Source organism: Hemitrygon akajei, chromosome 11 (assembly GCF_048418815.1).
Source record: "Hemitrygon akajei chromosome 11, sHemAka1.3, whole genome shotgun sequence".
NCBI classification, from domain to species: Eukaryota; Metazoa; Chordata; class Chondrichthyes; order Myliobatiformes; family Dasyatidae; genus Hemitrygon; species Hemitrygon akajei.
Window position 1 is genome coordinate 27,392,864 of NC_133134.1, and position 12,288 is coordinate 27,405,151.

A 12,288-nucleotide genomic window follows, 5' to 3' on the forward strand; every position below is an offset into this window, starting at 1 on the left:
TGTAATTAAATAGCATGTTATTAATAGCAGGAATTGTATTGCCAATTTGATTCCACCACGTGAATTGGAAAGTTTAGCTTATTATGCCTATTGCCTATGGCAGATGCAATCTCATTGGCTCTTCACTCAGTTTTGGATCACCTGGAAAATAATAAGTTTTTCTTTTTCTTTCTTTGTCTTATTAGAACATAGCAAGAGCAGTCCTAAGTTAGTTATATGCTTTTTTTTGTGTGAGATGTGGGAACACTGGGAGACCTGCAGTCTCCCTGATAACTATATCTGCACAAAGTACATCGAGGTGCAGCTCCTTAGAGACCATGTTAAGGAACTGGAGCTGTAGCTCGATGACCTTTGGCTCATGCAAGAGAATGAGGAGGTGATAGATAGGAGCTACAGGGAGGTAGTCACCCGTAAGTTGCAAGAAGCAGGTACCTGGGTGACTATCATGAGAGGGAAAGGGAATAGGCATCCAGACCCTTGTAGCTCTTCCCTTCAATGGTCAATGTACCACTTTGGATACTTTGGTGGGGGGGGGGGGGGTGGAACGGCCTACCAGGAGAGGCGACAGTGACTCGGTCACTGAAACTGATCCTGGCTCAGTGGTTCATGGGGGGGAGGGGGGAGAAGAGGAGGGCAGTAATGATAAAGGATTCCATAGTAAGAGGACCAGGCAGGAGATTCAGTGGACATGAAATAGACACCCAGATAGAATTTTGTCTTCCAGGTGCCAAGATCAGGGATGTCTCAGATCAGGTCCTCAGCATTTTACCACTGGTACCAATGACATAGGTAGGAAATGGACGGAGGTTCTGAAGAAAGAATATAGGGAGTTGGGTAGAAAGCTGAAAAGCGGAACTTCCAGGATGGTAATCTCTAGATTGCTGCCTTTGCCACTCACCAGTGAGGGTAAGAATAGGATGAGTTGGGTGCAGGGGACAGGGTTTCAGATTTATGGATCATTGGGATCTCATCGAGGGTAAGGTATGACCTGTACAAAAAGGACGGATTACACCTGAACCCGAGGGGGGCCAATATCTTTGAGGTTTGCTAGAGCTGTTGGGGAGGGTTTAAACTAATTTGGCAGGGGGGTAGGAACTGGAGTTTGGCTGAGGATTGGACAGTTGGTATGCAAGTAGATCCAGTGTATAGTGAAACTGTGAGGAATGACAGGTGAATGATGGGATAAAATTACAGTCAGTGGAATAAGTTGAAGTGTAACATGGGGGCAAGATCGAAAAAAGGTGATGAATACAGGACTGAAGGTGTTACATTGATCTTGTGGCACAGTTAGATTAGCAGGTACAACATTGTGGGTATCACTGAGTTGTGGCTGAAAGAAGATGATCATAGTTGACAACTTAACATCCAAGGATATGCGTTGTACAAGGACGGGCAGGTAGGCAGAAGGGGTAGGTGACTCTGTTGTAAAAAGTGAAATCAAATCCTTTGAAAAAGGTGACATAGGATTGGAAGATGTAGAATTCTTGTGAATAGAGTTAAGAAACTGCAAGGGTAAAAAGACCCTGATGGGAATTATTCACAGGCCTCTGAACAGTAGCCATGATGTGGGATGCAAATTACAACGTGAGATAGAAAAAGCATGTAAAAAGAGTAATGTTACAATAGTCATGAGGTATTTCAATATGCAGGTAGAGTTGATTAGAGTTTAAGGTAAAGGAACCCTTAGGAGACAGTTATTACAATATAATTGAATTCATCCTGGAGTTTGAGAGGGAGAAGATAAAGTCAGATGTATCACTATTATGGTGGAGTAAAGGGAATTACAAAGGCATGAGAGGTGAGCTGGCTAAAGTTTATTCGAAAGGGATAATAGCAGGAATGATGGCAGAACAGCAATGGCTGGAGTTTCTGGGGATGATTTGAAAGGCACAGGATAGATACATCCTAACGATTAAGGAGTAGTCTAAAGGAAAAGACAGGGCATATAATAGAGCAAAATCAGTGCGAAGTTAGAATGAATGAATGAATGAAATTAATTTATTTCAGTCAGTACAAACATAACAAAAAGCATCATTTACAACGATGATTTCAAAGGACAAAATTACAACAAAAAACATAAATACTCTTTAAAACAGACCAAAAGGGTGCAGGCTGAAGCTACAGCTTATTACGCCTACCCCTCTTACGTATACAACATTTTTGGCATCAATGATCACTTCAAAGACAAAAAAATTTCATAATCTTTTAACACTAAATCCAATTCCAAATATCATTTATTTACATCACTCCCATTCATTTTAAATCATGTATTTTATATTTGTTCATTAAATAATTTTTAAAACTTAAGTTAGAGGATTGGGAAGCTTTTAAAAAAGCAACAGAAGGCAATTAAAATGGCCATAAGGAGATAAAAAATAAAATTTGAAGGAAAGCCAGCTAATAAAATAACAAAAGTTTTTTCAGATATATTAAGAAAAATATTTTATTAAAAATATTTTATTTAAAAAAAATATGGGTGGCAGTGTGAAATGTCAGGAGGATGTTATGAGAATGCAGGGTGACTTGGACAGGCTAGGTGAGTGGGCGAATGTATGACAGATGCAGTTTAATGTGGATAAATGTGAGGTTATCCACTTTGGTGGCAAGAACAGGAAGGCAGATTACTATCTAAATGGAGTCAAGTTAGGAGAAGGGGAAGTACAATGAGATCTAGGTGTTCTTGTACATCTGTCAATGTATGAAAGCAAGCATGCAGGTACAGCAGGCAGTGAAGAAAGCTAATGGCATGCTGGCCTTTATAACAAGAGGAATTGAGTATAGGAGTAAAGAGGTCCTTCTGCAGCTGTACAGGGCCCTGGTGAGACCCCACTTGGAGTATTGTGTGCAGTTTTGGTCTCCAAATTTGAGGAAGGACATTCTTGCTATTGAGAGAGTGCAGCGTAGGTTCACAAGGTTAATTCCCGGAATGGCAGGACTGTCATATGTTGAAAGATTGGAGCGACTGGGCTTGTATACACTGGAATTTAGAAGAATGAGAGGGGATCTGATTGAAACATATAAGATTATTAAGGGATTGGACACACTGGAGGCAGGAAGCATGTTCCCGCTGATGGGTGAGTCCAGAACTAGAGGCCACAGTATAAGAATAAGGGGTCGCCCATTTAGAACAGAGATGCGGAAAAACTTTTTCACCCAGAGAGTGGTGGGTATGTGGAATGTTCTGCCCCAGAAGGCAGTGGAGGCCAAGTCTCTGGATGCTTTCAAGAGAGAGTTAGATAGAGCTTTTATAGATAGCAGGGTCAAGGGATATGGGGAGAGGGCAGGAGGGGGGTACTGATTGTGTATGATCAGCCATCATCACAGTGAATGGCAGTGCTGGCTAGAAGGGCCAAATGGCCTACTCTTGCACCTACTGTCCATTGTCTAAAAAGAGAGGCGAGAGTGGATATCAGACTGCCGGAATGTGACACTGGAGAGACAGTCATGGGGAGCAAAGAAATTGCAGACAAACTTATAAGTTATTTTGTGTCACACACAAAATGCTGGAGGAACTCAGCAGGTCAGGCAGCATCTACGGAAAAGAGTACAGTCAACATTTTGGACCAAGATGTATTGGCCCGAAATGTTGACTGTACTCTTTTACATAGACGCTGCCTGGCCTGCTGAGTTCCTCCAGCATTTTGCGTGTGTTGCTTGCATTTCCAACATCTGCAGATTTTCTCTTGTATGCATTTTGTGTCAGTCTTCACTGTGGAAGACAATAACAGTAGGCCAAAAATTCAAAAGTGTCAGAGGACAGAAATAAGTATAGTTGCTACTACTAAGGAGAAGATGCTTGGGAAGCTGAAAGGTAGATAAGTCACCTGGACCAGATGGACTCCATCACAGGGTTCTGAAAGAGTGAGCTAAAGAGATAGTGGAGACATTAGTAATGATCTTTCAAGAGTCACTAGAATCTGGTATGGTTCTGAAGGACTGGAAAATTGCATGTCACTCTACTCTTTCAGAAGGGAGGGAGGCAGAAAAAACAAAATTATAGGCCAGTTAACCTTTAGTAGTTCGGAAGATATTGGGAGTCCATCATTCAGGATGTCTTCAGAGTACTTGGAGGCACATGATAAAATTGGCGAAAGTCAATGTGGCTTCCTTCAGTGGAACTCTTGCCTGACAAATCTGTTGTAATTCTTTGAGGAAACAACAGGGAGGACAGACAATGGAGAGCCAGTGAATGTTGTTTACTTGGATTTTGAGAAGGCCTTTGCAAAGATGCTGCACATGAAGCTACTTAACAAGGTAAGAGCCTATGGTATTACAGGAAGGGTGCAAGAATGGATAGATCAGCTGACTGGCAGGAGGCAAAGAGTTGGAATAAAGGGGGGCCTATTCCAGTTGGCTGCCGGTGACTATTAGTGTTCCGCAAGGATGCATTGGAACTGCTTCTCATCATGTTATACTGTATGTCAATTACTTGGATGAGGGAATTGATTTTTTTTGGCCAAGTTTGCAGGCAATACAAAGATAGACAGGTAGTGATGAGGAAGCTGAGAGTCTGCAAATGGACTTAGATTGGGAGAATGGACAAGGAAGTGGCAGATGGAATATAGTGTATGGTCATAATCTTTGGTAGAAGGAATAAAGGTGCAAACTATTTTCTGAATGGGAAGAAAATTCAAAAATCAGCAATGCAAATGGACTTTGCAATACTACCTTAAGGTTAACTTGCAGGTTGAATCAGTGGTAAGGAAGGCAAATGCAATTTTAGCAATATCAGAGGAGTCCAGAACCAGAAGGCACAGCCTCAGAACAGACTTCCATTTATAACAGAGAAGAGGAAGAATTTCTTTAGCCTGTGGCAATGTGGAATTCATTGCCACAGATGGCTGTGGAGGTTAAGTCATTATATTTAAAGCAAAGATTGATAGGTTCTTGATTAGTCTGAATGTCAAAGGTTATGGGGAGAGGACAGGAGAATGGGGTTGAGAGGGATAATAGATCAGCTATGATTAATGGTGGAGTAGACTTGATGGGCCAAACAGCCTAATTCTGCACCATGTCTTATGGTCTAACATCTCTGAATATCTATCCTGGGCCCAACATCGTGATGCATTTGGGGTACAATGGTAGTGTAGTGGTTAGCACGACACTAATGTAGCTCTGGGCATCAGAAATTGTTCAATTCTGGCATCCTCTGTAAGGAAGTTTGTACTTTCCTTCTTGTGAGCGCATGGGTTTCCTCTAGTTTCCTCCCATAGTGCAAAGACATACTGGTTGGTATGTTAATCGGACATTGTAAATTGCCCTGTGAACAGGCTAGGGTTAAATCGGGGGTTGCTGGGCAGAGCGGCTCAAAGGGCTGGATGGGCCTGTTCTGTGCTGTATCTCTAAATGAAAAATAAAATTACAAAATAGCCACAACAGCGGCTATACTTCATTAGGATTTTTGAGGGGACTTGGGTATGTCACAATCAACTTGCAAATTTCTACAGATGCACAGTGGAAAGAATTCTAACTGGTTGCATCACTGTTTGGTATAGAGCAGCCACTGCACAAGATCGGGAAAAGTGGCAGAAAGTTGCTAATTCAGCCAACTCCATCATGAGCACTACCCTCCCCCAGTACTGAGGCCATCTTCAAATGGCGATGCCTCAAAAAGACTGCAACCATCATTCAGGACCCCCATCACCCAGAGATGCCCTCTTCTCATTGCTACCATCAAGGAGGTGGTACAGGAGCCTGAAGGACACACTCAACAGTTTCTTCTCCTCCATCATTTTTCTGAATGGCAATGAAATCATGTACGCAAACTGACTATACTTTTTTTTATTCTCTTTCTGCACTATTTATTTTTTAATTAATGTTTTATTGTAACTATATTATAGTCTTATGTACTATATATATATTTTTATGTACAGTTGGCCCTCCTTACCCATGGGTTCCGCATGCGCGGATTCAACCAACCATGGTTCAGGAAAACCCGGAAGTTCTCTCTCCAGCACTTGTTGTTTGAGCATGTACAGACCTTTTTTTCTTACAGTACAGTATAACAGCTATTTATATAGCATTTACATTGTATTAGGTATTATAAGTAATCTAGAGATGATTTAAAGTATATGGGAGGATGTGCATAGGTTACTGCAGATCGGGAATTGAATAAAAAAACCGGAAGTTCTCTAAGTCAGAACAGGTACATCTGGTATTATTTAGCATCAGTTAGTCAAACGTTTGTCTTAGTATTTAGTATATATTTTACCTTTCTATGCATATAAAACACTTAAGAAACGTATGTATTTCAATAATTAAACCACTGTGTTGCTTAGTAATAATTGTAGCTTTCATCGTGGCAGGGCCTTCACATGCTCCACTATTCTCGCTTTATCCTTTAAAATTGTTCCCATTGTTGACTGACTGTAGCCTAACGCTTTTCCAATGACCGATGGCGTTTCACCTCTTTCCGATTGCTTAATTATTTCCACTTTATTTTCAATCATGATCGCTTTCTGTCAACGGAACAGAAACAGCAGCAGCCGCGGGCGGTGGGTCCCGAGCTCTGCCGGGTCCTAAAGTCCACCGCACTGAGACAGTTAAATAAGGGACTTGAGCATCCGCGTTTTTTGGTATCCACAGGAGGGTCCCAGAACCAGTCCCCCGTTGATAAGGAGGGCTGACTGTATTGCAATGTGCTGCTGCCACAAGACAACAAATTTCATGACATATCCCAGTGATATTAAAACTGATTCTAATAATCTTCAATAAAAGCTTTCATTTGTATTATGCCTTAATGTAGTTATAGCTGTCTGCAGACCAAATTCTCCCTCATTAATATCATTTTTCCCTTAGCTATCAAATTATTCAAGTGTTATTTTTAAAAATGACATACTGAACAGCAGTGACAAAGTAAAATTTATTAAGTAAAAAACATTTTACAATAAATATATTTATTGATAACAGAGGAAGGTACAAATATTTCCACATAATGACAGGTATGGCATTGATAATACCCGTACACATTCAAGTCTGTCATGTTAAACAAATCAATTGTGTCTATGGTCTTTTTACTCAAAACCTTTAAGTTTTACCAACTTGAAAAAGGCTTGCTTACATTAGTAAGCTAAACAGGTTAATGAGGAATCGAACGACATTATGATCATAATTGCTGAACCTTAAAATGACTAAAAAAGTTGTATAATATTTTAATTTATGATATTACTTGCATAGTGACATCAATTATAGCCTGTCAAATTATTTTGATAGGGTTTATTACAGGCAAAACATAAAGGACTAACTTTGAAAGAAAACTGTGTGAAAAAAAATAATAATCATGTCACAACACCAAAATATTTAGTCAAATGATCATGTACGTACTTGAAGTATGAGAACGAGTTGCATGGTATAAATGATCATGCAATTGAAGGCTAGTCACATTAAGTTTAGAATTTTAAACTGGTATCATACAAGAAGTTATCAAGAAGAGACAAATTGCATATTTATTTTGAGGGACTTGGTTTATTAAAAAAAAATCAAGGTTTTAGATAACATACAGGGAAAAGATAGTCAACAATAATCAATGTCCACCTTTGAGAACAAAAGGTTCTTCAAAGCTTCTTCCTGCAAATCTGCTAGATTCAGGCAAGTCATCTGGAAAGAAAAACAAGTCTATGTTTAAAAAAAAGGAGGACAAAGCTAATGAAAAAAACAAAAGAGAGGGCATCCAACAAAGCAAAAATTAGCGGGAAGATAGAGGATTAGGAAGCTTTTTAAAAACCTACAGAAAGCAACTAAAAGGATCATTAGGAGGAAAAGATTAAATAAAGCAAGCTAGCAAACAAACTAGCTTTGGACAGAAAAAACTTTTCCAAGTATAAATAAAATATGATGATAGTGGATACAGGACCATTAGAAAATGAGGCTGGAGAAATAATAATGGGGGACAAGGAGGTGGCAGATGAACTAAATGAGTATTTTGCATCAGTTTTCAAAGTGGAAGACACTAGCAGTGTGCCAGGTGTTGAAGGGTGTGAGAGAAGAGAAGTGAGTGCAGTTACTATTACAAAGGAGAAGTGCTCAAAAAGCAGAAAGACCTAAAGGTACCCAAGTCACCCAGAGCAGATGAACTGCACCTTAGGGTTCTGAAAGAGGTAGCAGTAAAGATTATGGAGGCATTAGTAATGCCCTTTCAAGAATTATTGGACTCTGGCATGGTTCCGGAGGAATGTTAAATTGCAAATGTCACTTCATTCTTTAAGAAATGAGGGAGGCAACAGAAAGGAAACTATAGACGAGTCAACACACACAAAATGCTGGAGGAACTCAGCAGGCCAGGCAGCATCTATGAAAAAAAGTATAGTCGATGTTTCAGGCAGGGTCTCAGCCCGAAATGTCGACTGTACTTTTTTTCATAGATGCTGCCTGGCCTGCTGAGTTCCTCCAGCATTTTGTGTGTGTTGCTTGGATTTCCAGCATCTGCAGATTCTCTTTTGTTATAGACCACTTAGCCTGAGCTCAATGGTTGGGAAGATGTTGGAGTCAATTGTTAAGGATGAGGTTATGGAGTATTTAATTACACAGGACAAGATAGGTCAAAATCAGCATGGTTTCCATCAGAGAAAATCTTGCCTGACAAACCTGTTGGAATTATTTGAGGAGATTACAAGTAGTATAGATAAAGGGGATGCAGTAAATGTTGTATATTTGGATTTTCAGAAGGCCTTACAAGGTGCCACACAGGAGTGCTTATCAAGTTAAAAGCTCATGGTATTACAGAAAAGTTACTAGCATGGTTAGAGCATTGGCTGATTGGTAGGAAGCAGTGAGTGGGAATAAAAGGATTATTTTCTAGTTGGCCGCCAGTGACTAATGGTGTACCACAGGGATCGGTCTTGGGACTGCTTCTTTTTATGCTGTATATCAATGATTTAGATGATGGAATAGATGACTTTGTTGCCAAGTTTGCAGACGATATGAAGATTGGTGGAGGGCCAGGTAGTGTTGAGGAAACAGGAAGGTTGAAGGAGGACCTGGACAGATGAGAATAGGCAAGAAAGTGGCAAATGAAATACAATTTTGGGAAATGCATGGTCATGTACTTTGGTAGAAGAAATAAATGTGCAAACTATTTTCTAAATGGGGAGAAAAATCTTAAAATCAGAGATGCAAAGGGGCTTGAGAGTCCTTGTGCAGAACACCCAGAAGGTTAACTTGCAGGTGGAGTCAGTGCTAAGGAAGGCAAATGCAATGTTAGCATTCATTTCAAGAGGTCTAGAGTACAAGAGCAGGGATGTGATGCTGACGCTTTATAAGATACTGTTGAGGCCTCACCTTGTGAACAGTTCTGGGCTCCTTATCCAAGAAGAAATACGCTGGCATTGGACAGGATTCAGAGAAGGTTCACAAGGATGATTCCGTGAATGAAAGGGTTATCATATTAGGAATGTTTGATGGCTCTGGCCCTGTACTCGCTAGAATTTAGAAGGATGGGGGGGGGGGGGCATCCCATTGAAATCTTTCAAACACTAAAAGGCTTAGACAGAGTAGACGTGGATAGGATGTTTCCCACGGTGGGGGAGTCTAGGACAAGAGGGTACAGGCTCAGGATAGAGGGGCATCCATTTAAAAAATATGTGGAGAAATTTCTTTAGTCAGAGGGTGGTGAATTTGTAGAATTTGTTACCATAGGCAGCTGTGGAGGTCAGGTTGTTAGTGTTTTAAGGCAGAGTTTGATAAGTTCTTGATTGGCCACAGCATCAAGGGTTAAGGGGAAGAGGCCGAGGTGTGGGCTTGAGGAGGAGAAAAAGGATAAGCCATGATTGAATGGCAGAGCAGACTCAAGGGGCCAAGTAGCCTAATTCTGCTCCAATGTCTTTTGGTCTTATGTTGCAGCTGTACCATATGACATCAGTGATGTTGTACTTGAAGTACTCTGTATAGTTTTGGTCACGCTGTTATAGGATTGATGCTTTTAAAGTAGAAAGAAAGAATGTAGAAAAGGTTTACCAGGATGTTGCCTGGACATGGTAGATTGAATTACAAGAAGTTCCATAGTCTGAGGTTTTATTCCTTTGAACATAGGAAATTGAGGGGGTGACCAGAGAGGGGTATACAAGATCATGATCAGCATAGAAAGGGTGAAAACAGTCCTTTTCCCAGGGAGGGAGTGCTAAAAACAGGAGGGCATAGGTTTAGGATCAGAGTAAAGAGATTTAAAAGGGACACTGGGGTAATATTGCATATTTGGAATGAGCTGCCAGAAATAGTGGTTGAGGCGGGCACATTGGCAACATTTAAAAACCATCCCAACAAGTATCTGGATACGAGAGGTTTGGAAGACTATGGGCCAAACACATGCAGATGGCGCTAGTTTTAGGACAACACAGTCGGCATCGATAGGTTGGGCAAAAGTGTGTTTCCATGGTGTATGACTCTATGATTATACCAATGGCAAAGGGACTGTGAAATGCTACAAGTACTACAAGTTTTACTGACAAAAATCTTCAAGATTATTTCTGGTTCTTTCACTAATAATCTGACTACATACTTTTTAGAAGTGTTTTACCTTCCTGTTAATAAATGTTTAATGAGGTATTTTCACTCAATTTTGCAATAAAATCATGTGTGGTTCTTGTTCTCAGAACTAAATTACAAAGCAACAAAATCTTATGGTGAGCAAGGTATTTCCAGCCCAAGAAAGTTCAATTTTAAATCGCCTACCTGAACTACATTTTTCATTTGGCTCCCTTAAAGTCACCTTCTTTATATTTGGCGCAGATGTAGTTTTACCAAGAATTTTTACTCCATCCTCCTTTTTGTTTATAAAATGAGCTAGAATTCCATATAGTAGAGGGCTATGAGAGAAAATATATACTCTTTAATCACACTAAAATTCTACAAAGTAGTATATACTGAATGTAACATCTTTTACAAGAATTGAAACAATCACAATATTCAAATAACACATTACACAACACAAATTTGGATTCAGTAAGTCATCACAAAATCTTTAATATATATACAAAAAATGTTCCAAGATCTTTAATATGTAAATAATATTTTGAACAAAAAGCATACGAAGAATACAAAGGATACAAATGAAAGTTTCTAACTGCTATATTAGCTTTCTGTTTGTTCCATTATTCTAGAATGCTTACATAGATTTAAACCAAATGATGTGACTTTATTTCATTTTACATATTGGCTTTCAAATCACACAAAAATATTCCATAAAATAAATTTATCAATTTAAAGTACTATTCCAAGGTAGAAACCTGTTATGTTTCAAAATATATCACTGATATTAAAGCATAATTTCTTATATTCCTTTGTTTATTTTTAAAGAGATTACTTGGTCCAGATGAAAAATTTACATTGGAACACAAGACAACAAATGCTGGAAATTTGAAACAAAATCTAACTGCTGGAAGAGCCAGGAGGTCATACGGCAACCATGTAGAGTCAAGTTCTACAGCACAGAAACAGGCCCTTAACATCCTTGCCAACCTTTTTGCCTTTCTACACTAATCCCATTTGCCTGCATTAGGTCTAATTCTTCTGTACCTTGTCTACACTAGTGGATATCTAAATGTCTCTTAAATAACCTGATTATATATATTTCACCACACCCCCTGGCAGCAAGTTCCAGATACCTCCCGCACTGTGTGAAAAACTTGCCCATATGATTTCCTTTAAACCTCCTTTTGCTCATGGGGAAAAGATTCTGACTACTCCATCTCTGACAAGAAAATCTGTAGCCGCTGTAAATCCGAGCAACACACACAAAATGCTGCAGGAACTCAGCAGGCCAGGCATCATCTACAGAAAAAAAAGTAAACAGTCCACATTTTGGGCCAAGACCTTTCATCAGGACTCCACTGAAGCCTTTTATAATGTTGAAACTTTACAACTTTACTTTATTCCTCATACCACCTATCAGTCTCCCTTGCTCCATTCCAATCTCTTCCCATAAACGAAGTCATCCAATCAAAGAAATCTCCAGGTGATTCTCCTCTGGATTCTCTCCCGTGCAACCAATGAAGCTACCAGAACTGGACACATCTTCCAAGTGCAGTATAACCAGTATTTTGTAAAGTTTTAATGTAACATTCAAACTTTTATATCATAACTATGATGCCAAGCCTTCTTCACAACCCCATCCAATTGGGAACTATGGATTTGAACTCTCAAGTCTCCCTGTTCATTAACATTCTTTAGTTCCCTACCATTCACTGTATTGTCTTAATCCAATATGACGTATCAGAATCCATCACCTCTCACTTGTTGGACTTAAATTCCATCTGAGCTAAATCTTCCTGTTATCTTTAGATCCTCTTCCTTGCT

The 12,288-nt window shown here is 39.6% G+C and overlaps 1 protein-coding gene across 5 annotated transcripts in view; it reads right to left on the reverse strand.

Annotated features, from left to right (window-relative positions):
• Positions 1-6,848: 6,848 nt before the first annotated feature.
• cep20 (centrosomal protein 20) overlaps positions 6,849-12,288 on the reverse strand; it is a 39,571-nt gene continuing 34,131 nt past the window's right edge. For all 5 annotated transcript variants that reach the window (XM_073060525.1, XM_073060528.1, XM_073060527.1 and 2 more), the window contains 2 exons: positions 10,666-10,799; positions 6,849-7,596 (listed from right to left, as the gene is read on the reverse strand). In XM_073060525.1, coding sequence (XP_072916626.1) covers positions 7,523-7,596; positions 10,666-10,799 — 208 coding nt within the window. In that variant the 3' untranslated portion in view covers positions 6,849-7,522. The remainder of the gene's footprint in view (positions 7,597-10,665; positions 10,800-12,288) is intronic.